The sequence below is a fragment of the Malus sylvestris genome, chromosome 9 (genome assembly GCF_916048215.2).
Source record: "Malus sylvestris chromosome 9, drMalSylv7.2, whole genome shotgun sequence".
Lineage (NCBI taxonomy): Eukaryota > Viridiplantae > Streptophyta > Magnoliopsida > Rosales > Rosaceae > Malus > Malus sylvestris.
In genome coordinates this window covers 5,550,287-5,576,794 of record NC_062268.1, presented here as the reverse complement: position 1 = coordinate 5,576,794, position 26,508 = coordinate 5,550,287, and the positions used below count along the sequence as shown (strand labels likewise).

Sequence of the window (26,508 nt, the reverse complement as noted above, 5' to 3'; positions counted from 1 at the left end):
ACAATATGAACATCAGATTGCACGTGTACACTTTTTTCGGTTGACACAAACGACATTAGGGGAGAGAGGATACAAACACATAATCTCGGATGCAAAGGTAAACACTAGATCTCTAGCTCGTAGAGAGCATTTTGTGGAGAAGCACATGTCCAATGCTTCTCCAAAAAGAACTTCCAAGTGTTTTCTTACAAAAAGCACTTGGAATTTTAGTTTATAGTAAAAACACTTTTTTTTTAACAAACGTTATTATCCACACTAAAGGATGGGGAAGTGAGTTAAGTTTCACATTGGGCTAGCAATAATGTGTTTCAAATTTGCTGTTAGCAAAAATCGAATCTAAAACTTATCGTTTACAAGTGAAGATAATACTACTACAATGTAATATTTAATGGATATGGTAAAAAACAAAAAGCGTTTATAAGCATAAATGCTTACTTACTACACCGGTCCTAAACTGAGCCCTCAATATGAATGTCATTCGCGCTATAAAAGTCACTGAACTACACCCTTTTGTGTTATAAATGTTAAAATCTAGTGGTATCAATTTAAACGTAGATTATTTCGGCAGTCACACAAGTAAAAAAAAAATGAAAAAGAAGAATAATATTTTGAGCATCTTGTTCTGTCATCGTCAATGGTCGTGTGCATAATGCTTACCACTTCCTTTTCACAGGCTCTGTATTTATCTGCTGCTTCTCCCCCCAAAACCCTCACTCCACACCCCCAATGGACCCTCGCCGGCCCCCGCGCACGGTCAGTGACCCCAAGGTCCGACAAGTCGGCTTCTTCGCCTCGCCCGAGCCCATAGCCTACTCCTCCTCTCCTCCCGTCTCCGGCATCTCTACTTCCGGTAACTCCCTCTCTCCGGTAATGATCCCCCCGCCGCGTCACTCCTCCGACACCACCCGTCCGGTTCTTTTCGCACCCTCCTCGGCCCGTCGAGAGTCCATACTCGCCGGGAGTTACAACAACTCTTCTGAGTTCTTCCCCGCCTCGCCTCCTACTGCTTCGTCGTCGAACGGAATCGTGATGGGGAATGGCGAGTTCCTAACCGACGTTGTTATGTCACCGGGTCGAGCATTCAGAGGGGTAAGAACCGCTGCGGGTTTGACGACGTCGTCTTCGTTTCCTGGTCGAGGGTTCGATCTGACGGCTGCCGTGAAGGCGAGTAGCGTCCCCGCCAGTGGGTTGATGACGGTCTCCGTGGTCAAGTTGCCTTCTGGGATTTCTGGTAATTGCTGATTGCTGTTCGTTTGCTTTGATTTGATTAGGGGTTTTGGTTTAGCTCAAGCATTTTAGGATTGCAAAATTTGAAGAAACAAAGATTGAAACTTTGCAGAGAAAGATGTTGATGCGTCAGTGGAAGTGCAAAGCGAGCGAGCTGCAAATTCGAAGCCACTGAAGGAGAAAACCACAAAAGCCGAAAGGCGGGCTGTTCAGGAAGCTCAACGAGCCGCTAAGGCTGCCTCAAAAGGTATGGCTTTTCTAGGCTTTTACTGATTCACAAGTGTTTTTAATAGAAATGTAATTGAATTCAAAGAATTCGAATTTCTTATGTTGATTATGAATGTGTTCCTTGCATTGTGTTATTAGCTGAAGGAGGTAAAACACCTTCTGTTGCTGCTTCTGCTTCGGCAGCAGCAAATGTGAAACCGCCTAAAGCCACGAAACACGTGTCACAATCATCTGTGGCGGTATCTGAGAAGACGGGTGGTGGCGGAGGTGGTGGCAGTGAACATCTGCCGGAGAAGGAGAGGAAGAAAGAAGTTCCTCATCCGCGAATGCAATATGATGATACAAGTCGTGTGGAGAAGGCGAAAAGGCGTTCAGTGGTCAAGCAAACTGAGGCCAGGAACAGGGTTGAGTTGTTCAGGCATTTGCCTCAATACGAGCATGGAACTCAGCTTCCTGATCTCGAGTCTAAGTTTTTCCAACTTGATCCTGTGCATCCTGCTGTTTATAAGGTATTTAGATGCTTATGTCAGCATGTTATGGTTTGAGTCTTTTGCTCGATGAGTTGAGAGGTTAATGTGATAATGAAAGAGATTATGGTTCTATCTAATTGTAGCTTTCTGTACGGATGTCAGGTTGGCTTACAGTATTTATCAGGAGATATATCGGGTGGCAATGCTCGTTGTATTGCCATGCTTTTGGCATTTCAGGAGGCCATTAAAGACTATTCAACACCACCAGAGAAAAACCTCAGTAGGGATTTGACAGCAAAAATAAGTAGTTATGTTTCATTTTTTAGTGACTGCAGGCCGCTTTCAATCACCATGGGGAATGCAATGCGGTTTCTAAAGAGCCGAATTGCCAAGCTACCTTTGACTATGTCCGAGTCAGAAGCAAAAGCATCTCTCCAGTCAGATATTGAACGGTTCATATCCGAGAAGATCATACTTGCTGATAAAGTGATAGTCAAGCATGCAGTTAGCAAAATCAGGGATGGTGATGTTCTTCTAACGTATGGGTCATCCTCTGCAGTTGAAATGTTGCTTTTACATGCCCATGAGCTTGGCAAACAGTTTCGTGTTGTGGTGGTAGACTCTCGTCCAAAGCTTGAAGGACAGCGTTTACTTCGTAGGTTGGTGGGAAAGGGCCTCAGCTGTACTTACACTCATATAAATGCTGCTTCGTGTATCATGCATGAGGTTACTCGAGTTTTTCTAGGTGCTTCTTCAGTGCTGTCCAATGGAACAGTTTACTCAAGGGTTGGCACTGCTTGTGTTGCTATGGTAGCACATGCATTCCATGTACCGGTATTAGTATGTTGTGAGGCATATAAATTTCACGAAAGGGTACAACTTGATTCCATCTGCTGTAACGAGCTCGGTATGCATCCTAGCCATTAATTTGTGTGATCATTGTGACAGTTTATGATAACTTCATGCTCCGTTTGCTTGATTCTCAGGTAATTGTTCCACTTCTTGCAGGTGATCCCGATGTCATTTTAAAGGTTCCTGGTAGAAAGGAAGGCAATCCTTTGGATGGACACTCGAATTGTGAAAATATTCAACCTCTGAATTTGATGTAAAGTGGTCATAAATTTATTGTTCCGTGCTATCACATTTCTCGGCTTTAATCTACCCGGACTAACTGTGCACTCCTGTTTTAACTTGTTATTGGCAGTTATGATGCACTCCCTTCAGATTACATTTCAATGATAATCACGGATTACGGCATGGTAAATCCTTTTCTTCTTCAAGTAATTGTTCTGAACTTGCAGTTATTACGACTCATTGTGTATTCTCATTTTCAATCCTTTATCTCGGAAAAGAGTGATGACTCGATGTTTTCATGCTTCTATTAGGTTCCACCCACAAGTGTGCCCGTCATTGTGCGCGAATACAGAAGAGAACACTTGTGGATGTGATCATTTAAAAGCGCCCTCTCGGAAATGGATCGTATGATTCCGCAAGGTTTCTCCGAAATTTTGTGTGGATGATAGTATCAGTGGATTCAGAATCATTGAACATACAAGAAGAGACCAGAGCCTGAGGTTCATTTTTTAAGCGCTTGAGAGTTGAGACAGATGTTTTTCTTTTCGCCATACAGTGAAACACAACTTACACAAGTCAGATGTTTTAAACTTATGGTACACAGGTTCTGGATGATTTAATCGCAGTATCACAATGTTAACCGTTCGGAAGTGCCATGTTCTCTCTTTTCTCGTAAAAACGTCATTTGCACTCCTCTATGTATTAAATTTCTCGCGTTTTTATGAGGTTTTTGGAGTGATAATAACGGTATTGAAAGGATAACATCATGCCATTGAAAATACAATCATCCGAAAGGAACAAACAAAAGGGATTTGTTACTTTAATCATACAACCATCTTTTTACAATAACAAAATCTTGTATAATCCATATTTTGGGTAAACCTTTGCCTTCTTTGTGAACTTAAGTAAGCACAGTTTTGCAGCTTGTGCTTACTCTTTTGATCCTCTGAGAACATCACCTTTATTATTATTCATCGGAGTAATAACGGCAAGAATAACAAAACCTCCCAGAACAACGACCAATATTCCGAGAGAGTTTACGAGCAAGGCCTCCGTCGAATAGCGTGATATAACTTGGTTGGTTTGAAGGAAGGTGACTTTTTCTAATATACCAGTAGTTACAGTAACAACTGCAAGGGCGTAAGTATAAACACCGAAAAATACATGCCATGGCAGCAAGTTAGCTCTGCTGTGTTTTGAGCCTCCCGGGAACCAATACGTTACAAATCCAGCAGCCCACTGTGAAAAAGAAAATGACGATGAATAAAAGCAGTTGCACAAGCTATCTTCTCGGGTGAAGAAAAATAGTAACTATAAAGGTACCTGGAGGGTGAAGAGGAATAGGCAAGCTAGACCCAGCCACGAATGTAGGCTGTAGAAGTTGTCAATGCCCTTATCGTTATGGAACTTCAAAGCAGCCCATACACCGATGATGCTTAAGCAAAAGGCAAGGAATTGTAGCATAAGATGAACTAACTTTTTCGAGTTTTTTGGTCCTGAAACTGTCTTGTATGCTAGCATGGCTGCATCATTGCAGAAACACAGGATTGTTCAAATTCAAAATAATTTTCGTTAACATACCGCTAGTCAATAACTTCCCTATATAATTAATTCACATTTTAGAAGCAAACAAAACAAAAGTACCAGTAAGTGAAGCACAAGAACAAAAAAATCTACTTAGCTCTCACATAAGATAAGACATAACTCTTGGCAAAGGAGGAAAAAAGAAAAGTATCTGAGTACATCTAAAATCCAGCAAGACCATTTATAACATACGATTATAGTTAGCGAAACTCTTGTAAGTGAATCAATTTCTCACTTAGGAACCATATGGACCTCCACAAACGCTTCAAACTCATCATTATCATCCTTAGCATGCTTCTAGGAAACTCATTGTACTAGTGCATAATCATCCAAGGCAATCACAATAACTTTAAGCCTAGATTACAGGGAAAGAGGCACCATTGAGAAATCGGTAACTAGATACGGGGCCAAGTTCCCATAGAACAGAAAATTTACCTTCTCCATTTAACAGTATCAGCCCAATCACCATCAATACTGGATGAACCTACAAGCAACACAACAACCATATAAGATTTACCATACCTAAAAATGCTTAAAGCACCAAATACTAATGTACAAAAGAGAAATTTCACCTAGATCAAACAACCAGGAAAATTGACCAAAGAAGCATCATTTCCAGTTCAAGATAATACTGGACTACAAATTGATCGGGACGATAATCTAATCTAATCTAATCTAAACTACGGGAATGGGGATTCGAACCTGAGTGCAGCGGGGATCCACAAGGAACAAGCTTAAGATACAAGCAAAGAAGAGAAACATAAAATTGACAACAATTAAGCTCTAAAACAAATAACATGATAAACCCAGTACCGAGAACAAGTCGACTAAGCAAACCCATCAACCTTTAAAGAAAATTCGAAATTAATTTCCCAATAGATATTAATATTATACAAAAAATTATGAAAAATCAAGATTGAAACTTTTAAGGAGAAGAAAGTGAGAGAAAAGGAGGATTTCGGCAGAGACGTACGTTGAAAATAAGATCTTTGTTATCGGAGATGAGAGCCAATCCGCCGCGGAAATGAACGGTCCAGGTGAGCACCAGAGCCGCCACTATCACTCCTATCACTCTCACCGCCCTCAAGATCGGGAAGCGGACGACCGGAACCGCCGCCATTTCTTCTCCTTCTTCTTCCTTTAGCTTTGAAATCTCAGAGATGGAAAAATTAGGGTTCTAACAGAAAAAAAAAGGGGGGTGTTCAATTTGGGGGTTTCGATTTTTGGCGCTGACTGTTTCTTTCTTTAACAATTGGGACGGGGGAGGTGGCGGCGGTTGAAATATTTTCAGGCTTCTTCGACTGAGATGCGACACGTCAGCAAGTCCACGTAGGACCATTCTTCTTTGTTTGTTTTTTGGTACGTTGATTAACTTATTTTTCTTAATTATTAGTTTATTAAATAATAAATTAAATTAAAAAATCTGATTAATTCAAATGATGTGGCTGTCCACATCAAATACCACCTAAGGTTGTATGAAAATATAGTACAAAAACATGGTATGAATAGCATTACTTGTTGCTATCTGTATTTCAATTTATTGAGTATTTTTAACCGAAATCTTGGGTTGTTGAGTCTCTTCAACCGGAATCTTGAGACAGACCTTCTCAAGGCATATTATGTCCGACCACTCAATACAACAACAATTGTTAACATCATTCTTATTTTTAATGTTGTTTATATTCAATTACATAATTGTTAACATCGTATAAGTATGGCTATCAATTAAAATCTAAGACGAAAATAAATGGCAAACGTGATATTGTTCGGGTAAGAATTAGAGAAGCTGGTTGTAAGGCGACTTGATTGCCTGTCAAATATGTAAATAACCCTAGATTCAACAAAAAAATCATTATCTTCTTCTTCTTCTTTTTGTTGGGAATTTTAATGAAAAGCTCTCGATACTGTTCATTTTAACGAAAAACCATAATTTTACACTAAAAAGTCAATCATGATACTATTCATTTTACTCTTTATTTTGTTCTTATCGTTAAAACTCAAAGTTTTCAAGTCATTTTAATTAGTTTTTTTTTTTTTTTGTCAAATGATAGATTTTGTTAGATTAGATGTTAGATTAATCATCGACGAGATTTGAATTCATGTCATCATGCAAGAGCTCAACACATTTCCACCACTATGGTAAAATGTCACTTGCATGTTCTTTCTTAAGTCATAGTAATTGTTTGGCTTGTTTGAGTTTGTCATGCAGTTGGGGACCAATCCTCTTTGAGCAAGCTCCTCTCTCTTGCCGTCAATTGCTATTTGGGCTACGGTCTTGTGGCTTCCCTCTAAATATTATTGTTTAATGGTCTTTAACTAGCCGTTAATCGCTCTATCCACTACCGTAGTAACCACCACTCCTTCGGCCACCTCGACTTGATCTACGGCCTCCACCATCGCAATGCCTTAGCGAACAGCCAAATGTCTGCATAACCATCACAAAGAGGTTCAAAACATACATACTTGCAAACAAACAATGGCGGAAATTTTGTTAAGGAGGGTCAATTTTAAGTAGCTATATAATTATGATAAATTTGAGTTTAAATATAAAAATTACTTAAGAAATGATCATAAGCATCAACTTAAAATATACTCTTAGTTTACAACCTTGATATCATTATGATTTAATTAATTATATTACAGCAGGTGACGCTTTACAACAATGATGAAAAACAATCAAGCCTATGCATCTTGATACGAATTCGAATAAAAGTAGTTGATATGAGTATGAGGACATGAAGTTATATATTGTTTATTTGATTAAGTGGCAAAGAAAGAAATTATGAAATTAAGTGTTGAACCCTCAATTATGAGCAAATTGTATTTGTGAGGAGGTTCAACCATAAATACAGCAGCCAAGCAACATCAATATCACATATAAATACATAATTTCCAAATTGTGAGAAGGGTCATAAGACCCTCCTAGGCCTTAGGCCTTAACTGGCTCCGCCAATGTTAACATAAGTCAATTCCTTAATATCACCTGGCGAAGCTCTAACATCATTTTCATCCGAAGTATCACATACATTAAGCAAAACAACGAAATAGTAATGAAAGGATGTAACTTCGTTATGATTACAGCTAACTTAAGCTCAAATTGAATACTCCGTAATGCAGCGAAAATTCGTCAAGATTATACCAGCCATCAACCTTCTTTCTAATTTTTCTTTTCCCTAGCATTCGTGTTGTTGGAAATTCAAACTACCAGAATTCTAGAGTGAGCCATGAATATACTGTTGATCTGACACGCCAACTTATTAAACAGTCCGCATTTTACATAAACTCACAGATTATAATGCTAAGTAAAGCACCCTGCTTTTTCCAAAAGCAAAAGCATCACAACTTCTATTGGAAAACAAACAAAACCCCACTTCCAAAATACTACAAAATTCCAAAAAAGAATAAAAATAACAACCCAGTTGGCCAAGAAACTAAAAGGGGGAGTGTTGATGACACCATTTCTCAGACCAATGCTGGATTCTTTTTGGTTTTTCGTTCTTTCCCGGGGCAGGTTTGCTGTTCATGTAAAAGTGTTGGATGTAAAAAGGTGAATATTTTGTGTTTAACGGTAGGATTTTGATGTTACTAAATTCGCTTGGAATGTATGTGTTTTTTTTTTAAGTACTTAAAATTGTTTCCTCAGTCAATGTGTAAATCATAAACACTTTAAATTTTTCCGTAAACGAAGGTTTGGAAACACCTTATTTTTAAAGGGAATTTGGACCTTACAAAACATTCTCAAATAAGTCTGTAGATGTTATATTGTAACACATATATCATGTCAATCTATAGTTTTGATGTACAACTGATTTTTCTGGAACGGTTATTTTCACTCATCACATTTTGCTTCACACACTCTTTCAATTTATTAATAGTTTTTATATAATCTATATAGGATGACAATTCCACACCCCATTTTATTCCACAAGTACTCTAAAAAATTATTAACTAATCAAAGAGTGTAAAAAAAATAAAATAGAGTGAAAATCACAACATCGTTCCTCAGGCTCTCGTAATTGCATTTTTGGGGGGTTTCTATTTGAGTTCATTGATGAATTAATATATGAGTTGAGTATTAGGCTTGAGTTTCTCATGTCACAAATTCAACAAACAAAATTTAAATGAGTTCAAGTCCAAATTGAATAGAACTTATTGGTCAAATTGAAACCAAACCATACATATTAATTATTCAATTTGGGTTTCGGTTTGTGGTTCAAAGTGAAACAAACTAGACCATACCAATTGTTTTAGCATCTTGAAACCAAATATAAAAGACCGATCAGCTCAAATAATTAATAACGTCTTATATCGCATTTGACATATTTGAATTCAAATTTCACCATCTTAATATCGTTTGTATAAAAAAAATGCTCAGATAAAATATTTTGAAAAACTTTTAACAGAAAAAGAAAGTGGGCAATGATGAAGAAGAAGCCACATGCGACAAAGAGACGCTTATCTTCAAGGCCTAATCCCCTTTTTTTCCCAACTTAACAGCTCCCGTACACCGTGGCATTTCGGTACACTGTCACGGGTATATTCTTTGGAAAACACGAGAACATGCCCGGTTTATCAAAATGCCCCTACCTCTCCCCCAATTTACGCATTTTGCCAGTCCAAACGGGCATTTCCAACCATGGGCAACTTCGTCTTTACATACAAGACAATCGAGCCACCCACGTTGCTTTCCATAAAGCCAGCCGGTTCGAATTCCGAAACTACCCTACTACTATCGGTTCAACTATATGAAAACGAAGGGCAAATTGGTAGTTTCAACATGAAATTCCGCGCTGGCCCAGAAATAAAAAAAGAAGGAACGTGAGTAATCCGCACACCAGCACACAGCACACAAAGGTGGCTGAGAAGAGAGAGAAACAAGAGAGAGAGAGAGAGATACTGAGGAGGTTTCCGGACTTGAAATCTCCTATTCGCCGGAATTTAGGAACTCCGTTCACGTCCGGACTAGGGCTTCTTGTTAAGAGACGGAAACCAGAGAGAGAGTGTTACTGAAGCAAGAATTCTCAATTTTCATCCGAATTTCGAAACTTCAATTCGCCGGAATTTTGGAATTCTGATCGGGTCCTGGCTTGGGGTTTCACTCCTGAACGCTACTTCGTTTCTCAAATTAGGGTTTTTCTCCGGCGGGAATTCTGTTTCTGAAATTTAGGGTTTTTTTCCCTAATCGTTGAATTGGCTTCGGCGTGCATGCGCTTATGAAGTTGAAGTTGCAATCTGTAATCGTTCTGGGATTGTTATAGAGAGTTTCTTGATGTTTACGCCGCAACGGTGGTCGGGTTGGTCTCGAACGCCCAGAACCGGGGCGGAGAAGACCGGAACCGGGTCCGGTGCTCCGAACTCTAACTCCGGGGATGGGATCGTTGCGAAGGGCAAAGGTGTTAACTTGTTTGAACCCGCGACGCCAGTTTCGGGTTCCATGCTTGAGAATGTGGGGAAGATGTTAGTGGAATCCGGTGGCGCAGCCACTGACCGCGAAGTCTTGGCTCACAGGGTTTCGGAGCTCGAAAATGAGGTTGGTCGAGTGCTTGTTGAATCTTGTGATGCTTTGTTTGCTCTACTAGTTTCAAATTTTCAGTTTTTTCCTGTAAATTTCGGGTTTTTCATTCGTCTTTTTTAGATGTGCCATTATAATTTAGCACATGATTCATTTTTTAAGCATGGAATTTACTATTACCAATTGTTTGATGCATGCTTTTCTTATGAATGATTGTTTTTTATTGAACAGCTTTTCGAATACCAGTACAATATGGGTCTGCTCTTGATTGAGAAGAAGGAGTGGACTTCTAAGTATGAAGAAGTCAGGCAGTCATTAAACGAAGCAAAAGAGGCCGTCAGAAGAGAACAATCAGCCCATTTGATTGCAATGACAGAAATCGAAAAGCGAGAGGAGAATCTGAGGAAGGCCTTGGGGGTTGAGAAACAATGTGTGCATGATGTAAGATTTATCTTCCTAATCTTGTTTTTGACTCTTCTACAATTACATTATTTATAGGTATTTTAATTCTCTGTCTCTAGCAGCTAAATAGGCGAATTATCAGTTTGTAGAAAGCCTTGGAGGGCTATGAAAACATCCATTTGATCTTGGTATATACAATCGTTGTTAATTTTTTCTTTCCCTTAAGATCTTTCAATTGACTAAGGAATGCTCACCATACAACGTATTTGTCATTTTGTTTCTTAGTAAATACATGTGTTTTTACTTTATATGAAATGAAAACCAGCCTTTTCTGTTTTTGAGTGGGCTAAACTTTAAACTTCAGAATCGACGGTTATTATTGGAAGTCCATGCTCTCATCTAGAAAGTTAACTGATTGTGGTTGATTTTCTAATATCTGGTACATTAACTTTGCAGCTAGAGAAGGCTCTACATGAGATTCGTTCGGAAAATGCAGAAATTAAGTTTACTGCTGAATCAAAGTTGGCCGAGGCAAATGCTTTGGTTGCTAGTGTAGAAGAGAAATCATTGGAGCTAGAGGCAAAGATGCGTGCTGCTGATGCCAAGCTTGCTGAAGTGAACCGAAAAAGTTCAGAAATTGAGAGGAAATTGAAAGACTTAGAGTCTCGAGAAAGTGCAATTCGAAGAGATCGGTTATCCTTTTGTTCAGAGTAAGATCAAGGCTCTTGAACTTTTCTTTCTGGTGTTTTCTATAATCTATCACAATAATTTTTTTTTTCTTTCTTTATGATTTTTATTAAAGCAGTGTTGACCACTTCTCAATATCAAGGTTATTTCTTGTCTTAATTTATCTAGTTTGTCTCTTCTCAGACAGGAAGCACATGAGACTTCTTTGTCCAAGCGGAGGGAGGACTTGCTAGAATGGGAAAGGAAATTGCAAGAGGGAGAAGAGAGGCTAGCCAAGGGCCAAAGAATTCTCAACCAAAGAGAGGAGAGGGCAAATGAAATTGACAAGAGTTTTAAGCAGAAAGAGAAGGATCTGGAAGATGCTCAGAGGAAGATCGATGCAACTAATGAGACATTGAAAAGGAAAGAAGATGATATAAGCAACAGGCTAGCAAATCTAACTCTGAAGGAGAAGGCAAGAATATTTTATGTATTTATGTGTGAGCGTTTTTGAATGTCATAATTGATTTGTTTAAGTAAGTTTCTATTATATGCAGGAATATGATGGTCTGAGAATGAACCTCGAGATGAAGGAGAAGGAGTTACTTGTATGGGAAGAAAATCTCAATGCTAAAGAAAAAGTAAGGCCAATAACTACTTAAACCTTATGTGATGATGCTCTGTTTTTTCTATGGCATTAAAGTTGACTTACAACTAAAAGCTGAAACTTTTTTAGGTTAAAAATGGATAAATATGAGAGTGAAATCATTATTCTAATGGTCCCCAACTCTTTTCTTTTGCCAGGTTGAGATCCAAAAGCTTATTGATGAACACAATGCCATGCTGGATGCAAAGAAATGTGAATTTGAGTTGGAAATTGATGAAAGGAGAAAATCCTTGGATGATGAATTGAGAAACAGGGCAGTTGATGTGGAGAAAAAGGAATCTGAAATCAATCACTTGGAGGAGAAAATTGCAAAACGGGAGCAGGCTCTGGAAAAGAAAGCTGAAAAACTCAGGGAGAAAGAGAATGACTTTGAAACAAAAGTGAAATCCCTGAAGGAAAAGGAGAAGTCTGTTAAGTCTGAGGAGAAGAACTTGGAAAGCGAGAAGAAGCAACTAGTTAATGATAAAGAGGATTTGGTTAGGCTCCTGGCTGAAGTTGAGAAGATCAGGGCTGATAATGAGGAACAGCTGCAGAAGATTAGTGAGCAGAGGGATCTGCTCAAAGTAACTGAAGAAGAAAGGTCAGATTATCTCCGCTTGCAGTCAGAATTAAAACAGGAAATTGACAAGTACAGGCAACAGAAAGAACTGCTCCTGAAGGAAGCTGAAGACTTGAAGCAGCAAAAGGAGCTTTTTGAGAGAGAGTGGGAGGAACTGGATGACAAAAGAGTTGAGATTGAGAAAGAACTAAAGAATGTGGGTGAACAGAAGGAAGAAATAGAAAAATGGAAACATGCTGAAGAAGAAAGGTTGAAAAATGAAAGGGTGGCGGCACAACACTTTATAGAAATGGAGCAGGGGGATCTTAAGCTGGCCAGGGAGTCATTTGCAGCCCATATGGAACATGAGAAGTCAGAATTAGCTGAGAAAGCTCAAAGTGAGAGAAGCCAAATGCTTCATGAATTTGAGACACGGAAAAGGGAGCTTGAAACTGATATGCAGAATCGGCTGGAGGATATGGAAAAACCCTTGCGTGAAAGAGAAAAATCTTTTGCAGAAGAACAAGAAAGAGAACTAGACAATGTTAATTACTTGAGAGAGGTAGCTAGAAGGGAAATGGAAGAAATCAAAGTTGAAAGGCTTAAAATAGAAAAGGAAAGACAAGAAGCTGATGCAAATAAGGAACATCTTGAAAGGCAACAAGTTGAGATAAGAAAAGACATTGATGGACTTCTTGGCCTTAGCCGGAAACTCAGAGATCAGCGTGAGCAGTTTATTAAGGAGAGAGAATCCTTTATTTCATTTATTGAGAAACTCAAGAGTTGCACAAATTGTGGTGAAATGATCTTGGAGTTTGTGCAGCTACGACCTTTAGCTGAAATTGAAAATGCAGAGGTCATTCCCCAGCCGAGATTGAGTGATGACTATTTGAAGGGAGGTCTCAATGAAAATCTGGCTGCTTCTAAGAGGCAAAAAAATGAGATGTCTCCTGCTGCTGAACCAAGGTCTCCAGTTTCTGGTGGAACTATATCTTGGCTTCGTAAATGCACCACAAAGATTTTTAGTCTCTCCCCAGGGAAAAAGATTGAGTTTGGTGCTCCTCAAAATTCTCCAAACGAGGCATCATTTCCGGGTGAGCAAAATGAAGAGCCATCCGAAAGAGTGCATGGCACTGAAAACGAGGCTGAGATCTCTTTAGGAGTTGCAAGTGATTCTTTTGATGTCCAGAGGATTCAATCTGACAACAGCATCAGAGAGGTCGAAGTTGTTCAATATCCTTCACATGATGAGCATAGCAACATGAACAGTGAGGCACCACCTGATGTCCCAGAAGATTCTCAGCCTTCTGATTTGAAGGGTAGTCGTCGAAAGCCAAGTAGGAGTCGCAGGCCTGCAGTAACCAGAGCTCGCACTAAGAAAGCAGTTGTCAAAGATGCTAAGGCTATACTTGGGGAGGCTGACAGTGAATATGCAAACGGTACTGCGGAGGATTCCGTCGACATGCAAAGTGAAAGCCTTGGTGGTTCCAGTCTTGCTGACAAAAGAACAACAAGAAATGGACGGAAGCGCGGCCGCGCTGAGACATCTCAGATTGCTCTGAGTGATGGTGGTGATAGTGAAAGACTTTCTGACATTGTCATGGGTTCCCAGCGCAAGAAGAAGCGAGAAAGAGTTCTTCCAGCTGAACAAGTTCCAGGGGAAAGTCGGTACAATCTCCGGCGACCGAAAACGTAAGTCTTTAAATTGTTATATCTTGAGTATATGTAGTGTAGTACCATGTAAAAAACATAGCAATCTGCTGTAGTTTCTTGAATAGAATTGTTATTTGCTGCATGGTTCTAGAGTTTTGTGTATTGGATAATAGATGTAAAAGTCATTTTCTAGCTTAACGAAAATCTGGTGGTCGTTGCCATGCAACCAAGTTTTTATTTTTCTCATTATTTGCTCAGCGGAGTCAGAGGTGCTGCTGCAACTGCCTCCCGTGACCTTGTCAAAGAAAATGAGGAGGTTGATGGAGCTATAGGGACGGAGGCAGTGATTCATTACTCCAAAGCTGCTCCTGCTACTTCAATGGGAGTTGCTAGCGAGAATGGTGGAAGCTCACACTTTGTGCGGGTGAGTGTTCGATGAGTTTCTTCACTGGCCCATTAGAATGTCACTAGATGGCACGTGTGCACATGCACGACCCTTGTATTTGTTTTATGGACACTCTTCTTCAGAAGACGGTTTGTCAGTAAAAGCATCATGACTGCTTATCTAATGCGGTGTTTCTTTTTATTTTGTGCTCAGTGCGAGACTCTTGCAAACACGCAAGATGGTGATGCAGATGCAGTGAAAAATCAGGAAGAAAATCCAGTAGCGAGTGAAGAGGTGAATGGTTCAACAGCAGGGGGTCAGGAGTATGTTGAAGGAGATGAGTATAGGAGTGAATCCCGGGAAGCTACTCCCATTGAAGAAGATGATGACGATGATGAAGAAGAATCATCTGAACATCCTGGTCAAGCCTCAATAGGAAAGAAGCTCTGGACCTTCCTCACAACATAATGAGTTTAGACTTGTTTCCGCCACGTGGATTTTGGAGGACGGGAACTTGACTGCATCAACTTTAGGTTTGCTGTTGGCTTTTATAATGTGGTAGTATTTGTGCATGACCAATTAAAGTGTAGTTAGAACCATGGAAGTAATTCAGTGGGAGGGATTAGGGTTTATTTGCCCTCTTTACTCTTTATCGTTTAGGACCCAGGAAGACATTGGAGCTGTTTCTTATTATTTTTGTTTTTTTTGTCCTAAAGACAAAGCTAGATTTATTCTCTTGTAGCAGCAGAAGCAGAAGCAGAAGCAGCAGCAGTAGGCAGTGCATATTATACTGCTGGACTGAAAGCTCCTCCACGTCCACATTGTTTGTAATCTTTATTTCCTTCTGGTAGTGATTGTTTGAACTGCATGCATGCTCTCTCTCTCTCTCTCTCTCTCTCTCTCTCTCTCTCTCTCTCTCTCTCTCTCTCTCATGTTTGGCATTTTGCAACAGTAGTTAACAGGATAGATGATTTCAGTGACCCAGATTATATAACATGGCGGAGGCTGCCGAGATGGCTTACCCGATTCTCGGGTTAGACCCACGGTGATGTGTTCGGGAGCTTCTAGTCACAACCAACATTTATGTTTTGACGCTCAACGGTTTAATGAAAAATCGTATTTCAGTTACGTCTCTGTTGAATCGACATTTATGCCCTTTTTATGTTCATAAAAACTGTTTTCGAGTCATTCTCGCAGAACCATTATCTCACGAAACCGAGTCCATTAAATTGTGTATGTATCATATTTGTTGGTACATCATATTAGACGATTGAAATATATGGAAAGAGATCCTTTCTTAATCTCTCCCATCAAAACCACTTAATCAAGTAATCCGGGCCTTTGAAATTTGATCAAATGACTAAAACAGAGGATCTCTTTAAAAGTTATAACTTTAGCTGTTGAATTAAATTTTAAAGGTTTGGATCATTTGATTAGATAGCTTTGGTGGGAGAGATTAGGAGAGAATCTCTTTCCGAAATATATATATATATCTCGCCCGCCCAAGTTATACAAGAGTTTTGAGCAAAACATATAAACCTGAGTTGGCAAAGAAAAAGGTTAAGGGCCTTAAATTGGTGGTCAAAACATAGATAAAAATGCCTAGTATTTGGAAGGTGGAGTACCAAAAATATGAGAACACATCAATTTACAATCAATTCATTCAATATTTCCCTTTTCAAAGGACAAATTCCAGCATTTAAATTATGTATCAAATGTACTAATACCCTACAATAGATTTTTCGTAATATATGACGCTGTCATAACTATAAAGTTAACGAGTTTAGATGAAATTAATTACAAAACATGAAAAGAAATCAAGACATGACACAACAAAGCTCTTTCTGGTAAATAGTAATAAACATTGAATTTACATAAATTACATAAATGTCGGGTCACCGGAAGATCGTATCAGAAACCCAAAGAACGGGAACAAGACATAAAAATTGCGATTACCTCAAACTAGAGGATTCTGATTTACCTGTTCTAAACATGTGTTCATCTACCGACGTCCAAGAAAACTACGCTACGCTGTTCAGGGAGAGCCTTAACCAGCTACCAAAAGCATACCTTTGTAAGCCTATTGTGTTGGAACCACACCAACGCCTCGAATCACAAGCCGTCCGAAGGAACGCTACTAGGTCTGTACACAAGGGGTCGGTATCAGACCGATATTTCACTGTGTTTTTATTTGACAAAATCGTTGAGCCCTGCAATACTTAATGCTGCAAGTTATCCTGCTTCTCAACTTTCTATACACTCGGCTGCCGGTGTTGACAATCCTGTCCTATCCTGTACATTTTAGACTATCAACTGTTAGCAACCTTCACTGCTCACTGCCACCTGACTAATTCTTCAACCGACGCTCTTCTGCATGCTTCTTCAGATCCCTTCAAAATCATCACCAATCAATCCGATAAATGAGCGAAAAATTAGAGCAATTATGGTCATGCTATAAGAACAAAATAGCAAGCCCCTTTTTGGTGTGGAAGGGGGTGGTGGCTAAATGCAAAGAATATAACTCACATGCAACGTGGTGTGGTACAATTTAGTTTTCTACAGTTCATCGAATGCAGAATCAATCCGCTCCATGCCTTCTTACAGAAGTGACAACCTCCAGTAGCCCGAACAGTGCACTTATCTGCATGGTATAATAGCTTCTTCATCTGGAGGCAGTTCGGGTAAAAGCAAGGTTGAATCTTGCTTGGGTTACATGTTGTTGCATGCTGTAAAACGTCCAGCAGTTCCCTCATCTGCACGACATATTTACACTATAAGTCTAATCAAACATAATGACAGGACAAAGAAACTGAACATTGCAAAAACACGTGCACACACACGCACACTGCATCTTTTTCATTTAGCTAATTAAAATTACTTTTTGCAAAGAGGAAGGAATGATGAATATTATCTTTATCGTAGTTAATAATATTATTATCATGAAAAAAGATGAAAACTACTACTACATGAAAAGAGGAAGGAATGATGAAATATTTAAACTTAATACTTCTATACCAGAAATCCTTTTTTTGGCACCTTTCGATTCTCTGTCCCACGGTTAGCTGAGGGAGAACTTTGAGTCAGCTTATGAATGTGACAAGCGCTTCCTTTCTCTCGATAGCATGTTGCACAAACATCAAACTCTGGACATATTTCACACACCCATCTCTGATCAACCACAGCATCCTTATGGCAAATACTGCATGTGTTCCCAGCAGTTAGCACAGTAGCATTATGGAGATGATGCAGAATCATTTTTGAGGAATACTTGGCCCGGCGAAGTGTGCCAAACTGATAATGCTTTTTCTCACAAAAGCTCAAGAAAGTATGCCTATTTTCAAGTAAATTGTTGTTCGAAATAACATCATCATCCTTGGTATCAGAAAGCACATCCTCCACCACAACCTGAAAAAGAGCAAAAGTCATACGAATTAATCAAATTTGATTGTAATATGCACAAATATGCCACTCTAACATTAACGAGAGCATTTATTTGAACTACAACTTCATTTGGTAAAACTAGTACCTAGGCTGGTTCAAATTATTTTAAGCTTGGTAGATGCTAACACTAATTGACTGGTATAAACTTTTATTGTAAATGAGCTCCTATCATGAATTAACAAAAAAAGGTTTACGTGTAGTACAGTTACTGATTGTTGATATCTTCCCTTAGCAGATAGATCTATACGGTGTACAATTATGTTTCCTTTGCAACTTGATTAGTTATCTACTGAGCAGGCTAATCCTGCATGCGGATATGTAGTGCTAGAAGGGCAGAAATATCATATCAGCTCATAAGGTTTGAAATTCACCTGAGAAAGCACATGTCGTTCCATGTTGGCTGAGATGTGAATGTCCTGTCCACAATTTTTGCGCTCAGCATCATGGCATCTACAACATATACAATAAGAGTGAAAAGAGAAGGTCAACAGATTCTAGGCATTAAAGACGAACAATGTCCCGTGAATATTTTCACACACAAAGAGAAGATTGAGTTATTGATAGAGAAAAAAAGAAGATAATCAATTCAACCTAAATGGAATTTTACTTCTTAAAATAAGAAAAATAAAAAATAAAAAGAAATTTTGCTCAAGCTCAAACTAATGATTTTTTTTTTTTGTTTTGTTCATCCACTCCCTCCTTGTTTGGAAATAAGATATCAGGTAACTAAGAATGATGAATAATACTGCATTTCAATGATAGGAACCATGAATATTCTTATTAAGGGGCAGCATAAAAAGTTTGAAGAGAAGGAGAGACTTCAGAGTGATTGGTTACCTTTCACAGAGGTGAAAATTTTTGCACTGACCACAGGACCAGCGTTGTCCAGATAATATTGCTTCATGACAGTGAGTGCAAACATACTGCATGTCGACAATCATAAAGTCCTCCTTAGTCTGCAAAATGCTTTGCCCCATCTAAAAAGGAAGATACAACAAAATAAGATCAAGAGTAAATAGATATAATGGGAGAAAAAGAGGGTTAATCTATTATTTGTATTAACGCAATTGACAACACTGGTGTAAATGTTTTATTCTTTCCCAAGACCTATTGACTATTACCATTGTAAAATTTAAGGCAAACACTCACTCAATCACTCCAATATTGATATTGTGATCAAGGAATTGAGATATTTCCCAGGAAACCACAGAATCTCGATAAAGTATTGCCCTCGTTACTCCCTAGAGTAGTACCAGATCAAAGTGAAGGCAATCGATCATATTGATCAAGCATTAGTTTGTGCTCTGTTTTTACCCATATCTATCAGAATTCCAATACTTGTCTCATTTGACTAGATAGGGTATATTTTAAGCCACCAAGGTTGCTTCACTAGAGTATGCAAATTGAAGAGTTAGATAATTAGAAGACAGCTTTTAAGCCACCAATTTAGTAGGAAAAATTAGAAGGGAAAGGTTTAGTATATTTACTCTTTGCATCAGTAGAATATCCTTGGTAGAGCCATCAGAAGGATCTGTATGGCCCATGGCTTTTAAAGTTCTCTTTGTTATTGTTTTCTTTGATTTCTTTTGTGTGTCTGCCATTCTTTCTTGTTCAATATTCCTGATCGCCTCCTCAGTTGCACCAGACCAATAGTCACCATCAAAATATGGCAAACGAGCTGCCGTTACCTTGGAGTTACATTCCCCACTGGGGATAAAAAAACGATCATATAAATTAGTGTGACTGACCACAATTTTTTCATCAGCTGCCTTTTTTATCAACGAATGATACCTGCACAAGTGAACTAGTTAAAATCAGAGAAGGCACATTTGCAGAAATGCATGCACACATCAAAAAGATGAACACGAGAGAGAGAGAGAGAGAGAGAGAGAGAGACCATTGCCGCAGCTTCTCAGGCTTGGGCATTTTCTGCAATTCTGGATGGCAGTGTAAAATATAATCTTCACCGTTTAAAGGGGCACACGCCCATATATAGGAGGTAACAAAACCTCGTTTCTTACAAAACTCAAGGTAAGCTATCTGAAGACAAAAATAGTAAAAATAAAAAATGTAAGTAATCATGTGTCAATTAACCTACCAATAACATGGGCCTAAATAATGATAGGGAAAAGAGGTGACTACCAATATTTCATGATAAACAAACGTACGAAGAGCTTCTCCAGTCACGGTTTTTGTCTCTGGCCTGAAGTACTTAATAGAATCCAGATATGAGATATAAACACAACGCTTATTTGGGTGACTACATTCTGAGCCGAACTCCTGCACATACATTCCAAAAAGGCATACATCTACTCCTTCAATCTTCTGAAACAAAAGAATAACCTGGATGCAAAAAGAAAACAAAATGTGAGATTAGGTTTTCTTGTAACTGTAACAAACAAGCAATTATAGGAGAGGAGATTCAGCGGGAGAGAGAAGAGAAATCTATAAATCGACAAAGAACTCTATGGATTGTAAAAACTGTCTCACCTTTGATTTGTATGGGAATTCAGCAGGGTAATTCTCGTCATGAAAGAGATCCAAAAACTTCTGCTTCACTTTTAATGTTTTTTTAACGGATAAAATTTCTCTCACAACAAGATCTTCTGCTCCTGGAGCCTAACAACCCATCAAACAAATCATAAAAAATAAACAGACAGAAATGATTGTATACCACAAATCCATTCAGCGAATATCAAAGAAGGACTTTCAGATGGGAACTTAACGTACACTGAAGCAGCCCCTGATTGAATTGATTGGCATGTGACTTGTAGATGGAGGTTTTTTTTTTTTTGTTGAAAGGTGGAGTATTTATTTATTCTTATTAGATTGGAAAGTTTTCTTTTTACATTTTCAATAGAACAAACCACTTAGACAACAGAACCTTCTGTTCCCAGGACCTAACAACCCATTGAGAAAAAACATAAGAAACAAGCAGGTTCAAAGAACTTTATATTACGAACATTTATGAAATCGATACACACACGATTATCCAAAACAAGCAACTTTATAAGATAAAAAATAAACAAAGATCAGGTAGCCCATGATTAAATCGATTATTCCTTATCGCTAGGTGTTATCTAGTGATCAAAATTGCTCAAATCTCAAAATAAATAAAATTTCCAATAAAATGAAAAATAAATCAGATAAGCTGAACGTGTAAAATTCCCAATCAGTTTGCTTCTTACCTCAGAAAACTCTTTTTCTTGGACCTTTGCTCTCTCTTCTCTCTCTTGCATGAGGCGCCTAAAGAGTCTTTGTTCTATATGGTCGCTAAGCATGGTAGTTGGCAGATCTTTTGCACTGAAAATATAACTCTTTGGTAAGTTCTTGAGCTCCCCATATTCTGTTTCTTTTAACAAGCATTTGAGACATGTGTTCTCAACTTTGCCTTCCAAAGCACTATTATCATTCAAGACAGCACATATCTGATGTTGCCAGCCCTTGCATTTATCACATTGAACCCACTGCAAGCACATAAAAAGCCTCCAGAATTGAATAATTACTTTCAAAATCTCAGAAAATAAGAAGACAGTATGACTTGATTTACCGGTTCTTCAGTTTCCTCATCGTTCTTCTTTCTACCAAGTGTTGCCTTTGAAATACAGATACCATGAAATGAGATATTTCCTCTTCGAGACCCCTTATAGCATGAGTTACAAAAACAATATCGTGTACTATGCTCATCCAGTGTGCAGTAATAGTTAACACCGCGCTTGAGACGAGCATTACAGCATGAGCAAAACACTGGTGCAGGGGCAAAAAAAAGCTTTCCTGACGCACACAACTGACACACTTTCTCACTGTTTTCTCGTTCTTCCATCAAGATACTCTGTTTTAAACAACATGCATAAGAATAGTAATTAGAAAAAAGTTGAAACTCTTGGAGAATAAAGTAATGATGAACGGAAAATTATTACCTGATCAATGCTCAGCCCAAGATTCGATAAATGTTCCTTGATTGGCTCTTCTTTTAATAGTTCTGTCAAAAAGACACTATTTGTTTCTTGATTCTGTGGCTTTATTACTTCCTTCAAATCAGAGTCTGGTTTTGGATCTGTCTGGGTGAAGTCAGTCCTCACTGTTTCCTCTGTAAGCCCTTCTGAGAAAAAATGGGAACTCTTGGACCCCATTCTTTCAGAAACTTCTTTCACATTGTCAATAATCTCACTACTGCTAGTAAGGTCTATTTGCTCCATATGATGACAAGAAAATATTTCCCCAGAAGGAATCGGCACACTCTCAGAGTTCAGTTTAAGGATAATGTCAGAATCAGATTTTGTAACATCATTGATCCTCATGGAATCTTGTATGGAATTATTTGCTGGTTCCATCTCCACGTGCGTTACTTCAGAATTAATAGATACAGGAGATTCAGATTGTTGCTGCAGATATGAAAGCCCTTCAGGAGCACAAGGTTGAACAACTGAAGGGGCCAATAGATGGTAATTTTCATTTTTGTTCTCCATTTTCAACTTTTTTGACGAAGGCGGGATATCTTCAATATTTCCTGAACTGGATCCATCTGAAGCATACTGTTGAGCACCATGTGATTGTTCAGGAGGAAACTGAGGCTGCAAATATGGATGAACTGGCCGTTTTCGGTTATGTTTAGACTTTATCATCTGGGAGCAAGATTGCACTATATTCTCAGAACTAATAAATGCAGGAGATTTAGGTTGTTGCTGCAGATACGAAAGTCCTTCAGGAACACAATTTTGAACAACTGCAGGCGGCATATCTTTGATGTTTCCTGAACTGGGTCCATCTGAAGCATACTGTTGAGCACCATGTGACTGTTCTGGAGGAACCTGAGGCCGCTTCAATAGATGAGGGCATCGTTTTTTGTTATGTTGACACCTTATCATCTGAGAACAAGACTGCACTATATCCTCAGAATTAAGGGATATAGGTGATTCAGACTGTTGCTGTTGATATGAAAGTCCTCCAGGAACACAATGTTGAACAATTGAAGGAACCAATATATGATTATTTCCATTTATGTTACCCATCTTCAACCTTTTTGACGAAGGCGGCATATCTTCAATGTTTCCTGCACTGGGATCATCTGAAGCATAATGTTGAGCACCCTGTGACTGTACTGGAAGAACCTGAGGCCACATTAATGGATGAAGGGATTGTTTCCGGTTACATTGAGACTTTATCATCTGGGAACAAGATTGCACTATGTCCTCAAGAGTTGAGATCTCTTGGCTGCAGATTGTGCCAGGAAGAATATTGGAGACTTCAGGAACATCCGTTGGAAAATGTTGAGGGATCAGCAAGTTAGAGGAGGAAAACACTGAAAAGTTTCCCTCCGTAGATGGACAAACCAACGATTGAGCATTCTGGTTACTCCCCAAACGACCTTCGAATTTAGAGCATCCAACTCCACCAGAAGAAAAAAAAACCCTTGTTAGAAACAGACAAACAGCATAAAGGGTTTAGTGAAGATGTATGAGTGGATGGACTTGTTAAACTCAAGTATGTTTCCCACTTTTCCTATACAAAATTATTACTTCTGGAAATATAGATTCTCTAATAACATAATTTACAACTCTAATTAATTGCACGCCTATTGATACCAGATTGCAAATAGTCTGCTTGAGAACATATTGGATCAGTGAACATTTATCAAATGTAAAATGGGAGAACACGAGGAGTATGAGCAATATGGCCTTGGATCTAACTACGTTGTTTCATAATAATAACACAACAATGCTACTTCTACAGCAGTCCAGTGAGAACCAAGACATCTGATTCAAGCTTTCGAGAATATGAAAAGAGTATGTCATTTAGATAATAGATTGTAGTCTGTAGCTAAATATGTAATAAAAAATTACCTCCCCAGGAATAGCAGAAACTAGAAAGTAATTTAATACCAAGAAACGATCGATGATTTGGGGACCTAAAACAAACCCATACCATGGCCAAGATGTTGCTGTTGAACCTGACAATCAGATGATATGTCAGAAATGTAATTCCGAATCTCTTGATTGGCATTGGAATATGCAGCGAATGATGTTGAAGCGTCCTCAAGAGGAAGAACAGTATCAGAAGAAGCCTGCCTTAGGCCTAACGAGTAAGGCATGTCCAACTCATTGGAAGTAGTGAATCTTTTAGTATCTCCCTGCTTATCACCATTAAAAGGGAGCCCTACAAGAGAAATTGATTATGCCACGAGATAAATATGGCTAAATTAACCAATGGTTAATTATGTTTATGATGGAAGGTTCAAATGGCTCACCTTTTGTGAGGTTAACATCATCAGCATTGTTAGCTATGAATGCATTATTACAAATGGAGTCAGATCTAATAGCACCACCCAAGCAATTAGAAGGTGTTTCTGCAGAACCTGCTGGTTGACTAGAGTTTGGATCATATAGGTTGAGTAATCTTTGCAGCCGAAGAGATAATGTTTCCACATTCACATACTCCTCCTAGAACATATCCAAATTTAAAAGTTCAGGATATTTTAACACATGCATTCATAAAGTTTCAACCAGACAAGATATAAGAGGAATATATCCTACAAGATTTAAGTAACAAGTTTTTTTTCCTTTAAAGAATTTGAAGCTAGTTGATGAGGTCACCAAGTTACTCAAAAACATGTTACAAAGACTAATAATTAAGCCTCAAAATACAAAAGGTATTTCCAATAGCACGGCCATGATTGGCTGTCAAGTGTTTCCCATTTAGTAGCAAAAACATATAGATAAAACACCAAACTTATCAAGCTAAATATTGAATTTATTATGAATGCAGACCTCAGAAGTAGCCTCCATAAATAGCTGGTTCTCCACGACAGCCGCATAATCAGATACCAGCTCTCCGAACCCATAATTGGTACGTATTAAGTAGTCATTACTGTGGAAGAAATTCAAACATCAGAACGAATAAAAGCAATGCTTAAGACTACGCAAGCGTAGTTTAATACATGCTCAAGTTGAAATGCAAACTAAAGAGACTTACAGTAGTTTCCTAACAAAATTACGAAAGCGGATAACTTTAGGACCTTTGCGCCAATCCCTCAAGTAGCCTACTGGGCATTTTAATGCTTGACGACGTAAACCATCCCCTCCTGGTGAAAAAGGATTCAGCTCCGGGTAGTTAGATATATGGCCAAGGGTTTGCCCTGAATTGTATCTCTGTACATCCATCTTGCTGATTTTATAAGACTTCATTCATGCTGAAACTGTAAATTACCAAACATTTAGTATCAAAGGTACCAAATTATAAACAGAATGTTTGAGTTTGCATGAACACTGATAATCTCGATAACAATGCAGCTGCTGTTTAATAATATTTACCAATTACCACGTTTAAATCACGATTATCCACGTGAAACCATCAAATTAATCTAAATTAAATTTCAAAATCAAAAGAAAATCAAATTCATCAATTCGCTCAAATCCCCAATTTCCGAGCACAATTATCAAACCCCGCATTGTTCCAATAAATTACAAATCTTTACCTCGCCGAGAGCTAATAACCCTAATCCCCCAAATCCCAAATCCAAAATTCAGCAATTGGCCGCTCAAATTATCCCACTTAAAAAAACCATTGAATTAAATTTCTAAAAAAAATTAAAAAATTGTCAATTACGCAACAAAATTGCAATCAACGGCGAGTCAGAAGCAAGAATTGGGATTTAACGCCGCCGGCCACAGCCGAATTGCAATCAACAACGAAGTCAGTCTAAAAACCCTAATTGGACAAAAGAGGGATTAGGGTTTAAGGAAAAAAGACCTGGTCTTTTCATTTTTTTCTTTATTGGCTTGAAGCTGAAGTTTGCGTCCTCGACGTTACCATCGGTGGTGGCCCACTGAAGCTTTTTTAATGAATATTAGAAGTAGCAGGAGCAGTCGGTCTAAAAACTTATATACTGTCTAAAAAACAAAACCCTAGATTTTACTCCACACAGGAGGAGAATGGTGTCTGTATTACCAAATTACCCTTGCACGCCACTTTTTTCACCTCAGACCTTGTCTGGATGCACCGCGTAAATAAAGAGATAAAAAATGTATACTAAGCAGATAACGTCCTGCTTTGACGGCTAAAAACCAAGATTTTACTTCTCAGGATAGAAGAATGGTGATATGTGTAACAGTCTTATCCAGTTTCTTTTTTTTTTTTTTTACCTCCGTTCTTCTAGATGTGCCACGCGAGTAAGAGATCAAAGATGCATACTAAGCAGATAATGTATGGCTCCTGCTGCGAAAAACCTAGATTTTTCTTCTCATAACAAAAGAATGGTGATAAGTGTAACAGTATTACCTAATTTCCTTTTTTACCTCCGTCCGTCTAGATGCGCCACGCAAGAAACAAAGACAAAGTTTTATTAGCTTGATCCCCAAGCATTAAATTGTAAAAAAAAAATTCTAATTTTTTCCCTATAAATACCTACACCATTCCTACAACATTAAAAAAAATTAAAATTTGTCCAAAAAAAAAAAAATCAAATTCCAACGGTAACTTGACGGCAACATGACGTTAGCTAGCCATTGAAAGCTGGCATCCTGCTGATGCCAAGTAGCCGTTGGCATTCAAATAGGCTGAGCTAGAGGGCTGACAAAATGTCAAGCTTGACATTCTGGAGCTAGAGGGCTGGCAAAATGTCAAGCTTGACATTTTGGCACTGAAGGGCTAAGTTAGAGGGCT

The 26,508-nt window shown here is 38.5% G+C and overlaps 4 protein-coding genes across 9 annotated transcripts; 2 read left to right on the top strand and 2 right to left on the bottom strand.

Moving 5' to 3' along the window:
- The first annotated feature begins 575 nt into the window (after positions 1-575).
- On the top strand, positions 576-3,649 carry LOC126583027 (uncharacterized). Of its 2 annotated transcripts, none has more exons than XM_050247329.1 (7): positions 576-1,231; positions 1,340-1,474; positions 1,594-1,964; positions 2,088-2,832; positions 2,934-3,030; positions 3,130-3,205; positions 3,311-3,649. In XM_050247329.1, exons 1-7 carry the CDS (start codon positions 727-729, stop codon positions 3,371-3,373), a joined length of 1,992 nt encoding a protein of 663 aa, XP_050103286.1. In that variant the 5' UTR covers positions 576-726; the 3' UTR covers positions 3,374-3,649. The 2 variants fall into 2 exon arrangements, with proteins under 2 accessions (XP_050103286.1, XP_050103287.1); XM_050247330.1 differs by having other exon boundaries at positions 578-1,231; positions 3,130-3,184.
- Positions 3,650-3,749: 100 nt separating this feature from the next.
- Positions 3,750-5,845, bottom strand: LOC126583028 (transmembrane ascorbate ferrireductase 2-like). The gene is made up of 4 exons (XM_050247331.1): positions 5,557-5,845; positions 5,019-5,067; positions 4,323-4,522; positions 3,750-4,238 (listed from the first exon to the last, which is right to left on the bottom strand). The coding sequence occupies exons 1-4, from the start codon at positions 5,701-5,703 to the stop codon at positions 3,930-3,932; spliced, it is 705 nt and encodes a 234-aa protein (XP_050103288.1). The 5' UTR covers positions 5,704-5,845; the 3' UTR covers positions 3,750-3,929.
- Positions 5,846-9,402: 3,557 nt separating this feature from the next.
- LOC126583026 (protein CROWDED NUCLEI 1-like) lies at positions 9,403-15,274 on the top strand. The gene is made up of 8 exons (XM_050247328.1): positions 9,403-10,113; positions 10,327-10,536; positions 10,954-11,207; positions 11,368-11,638; positions 11,721-11,804; positions 11,968-14,060; positions 14,280-14,445; positions 14,620-15,274. The coding sequence occupies exons 1-8, from the start codon at positions 9,853-9,855 to the stop codon at positions 14,872-14,874; spliced, it is 3,594 nt and encodes a 1,197-aa protein (XP_050103285.1). The 5' UTR covers positions 9,403-9,852; the 3' UTR covers positions 14,875-15,274.
- Positions 15,275-16,231: 957 nt separating this feature from the next.
- On the bottom strand, positions 16,232-25,701 carry LOC126583024 (histone acetyltransferase HAC1-like). 5 transcript variants are annotated; one of them, XM_050247322.1, is made up of 17 exons: positions 25,597-25,701; positions 24,820-25,042; positions 24,615-24,714; positions 24,095-24,287; positions 23,767-24,003; positions 21,768-23,236; positions 21,398-21,679; positions 21,036-21,314; positions 20,338-20,466; positions 19,990-20,190; positions 19,745-19,887; positions 19,335-19,638; positions 18,685-18,824; positions 18,219-18,297; positions 17,422-17,811; positions 16,933-17,159; positions 16,232-16,796 (listed from the first exon to the last, which is right to left on the bottom strand). In XM_050247322.1, the coding sequence occupies exons 2-17, from the start codon at positions 25,029-25,031 to the stop codon at positions 16,754-16,756; spliced, it is 4,428 nt and encodes a 1,475-aa protein (XP_050103279.1). In that variant the 5' UTR covers positions 25,032-25,042; positions 25,597-25,701; the 3' UTR covers positions 16,232-16,753. The 5 variants fall into 5 exon arrangements, with proteins under 5 accessions (XP_050103279.1, XP_050103280.1, XP_050103282.1 ...); XM_050247323.1 differs by lacking the exon at positions 25,597-25,701 and adding an exon at positions 25,322-25,587; XM_050247325.1 differs by lacking the exon at positions 25,597-25,701 and having other exon boundaries at positions 17,443-17,811; positions 24,820-25,587.
- Between the last annotated feature and the right edge of the window lie 807 nt (positions 25,702-26,508).

Excerpts from the sequence above, each read along its gene's own strand:
- LOC126583027 (XM_050247329.1), top strand. The coding sequence starts at position 727 with ATGGACCCTCGCCGGCCCCCGCGCACGGTCAGTGACCCCAAGGTCCGA. Across the intron at positions 1,232-1,339 it reads GTTGCCTTCTGGGATTTCTG|AGAAAGATGTTGATGCGTCA; the intron begins GTAATTGCTGAT and ends GAAACTTTGCAG. Across the intron at positions 3,206-3,310 it reads TAAATCCTTTTCTTCTTCAA|GTTCCACCCACAAGTGTGCC; the intron begins GTAATTGTTCTG and ends TGCTTCTATTAG.
- LOC126583024 (XM_050247322.1), bottom strand. The coding sequence starts at position 25,031 with ATGAAGTCTTATAAAATCAGCAAGATGGATGTACAGAGATACAATTCA. Across the intron at positions 24,288-24,614 it reads TTATGGAGGCTACTTCTGAG|GAGGAGTATGTGAATGTGGA; the intron begins GTCTGCATTCAT and ends GATATGTTCTAG. Across the intron at positions 21,315-21,397 it reads ATGAGGAAACTGAAGAACCG|TGGGTTCAATGTGATAAATG; the intron begins GTAAATCAAGTC and ends ATGTGCTTGCAG.
- LOC126583028 (XM_050247331.1), bottom strand. The coding sequence starts at position 5,703 with ATGGCGGCGGTTCCGGTCGTCCGCTTCCCGATCTTGAGGGCGGTGAGA. Across the intron at positions 5,068-5,556 it reads ACAAAGATCTTATTTTCAAC|GTTCATCCAGTATTGATGGT; the intron begins GTACGTCTCTGC and ends TGTTGCTTGTAG. Across the intron at positions 4,523-5,018 it reads GATACTGTTAAATGGAGAAG|CCATGCTAGCATACAAGACA; the intron begins GTAAATTTTCTG and ends GCAATGATGCAG.
- LOC126583026 (XM_050247328.1), top strand. The coding sequence starts at position 9,853 with ATGTTTACGCCGCAACGGTGGTCGGGTTGGTCTCGAACGCCCAGAACC. Across the intron at positions 11,639-11,720 it reads ATCTAACTCTGAAGGAGAAG|GAATATGATGGTCTGAGAAT; the intron begins GCAAGAATATTT and ends TATTATATGCAG. Across the intron at positions 14,061-14,279 it reads AATCTCCGGCGACCGAAAAC|CGGAGTCAGAGGTGCTGCTG; the intron begins GTAAGTCTTTAA and ends TTATTTGCTCAG.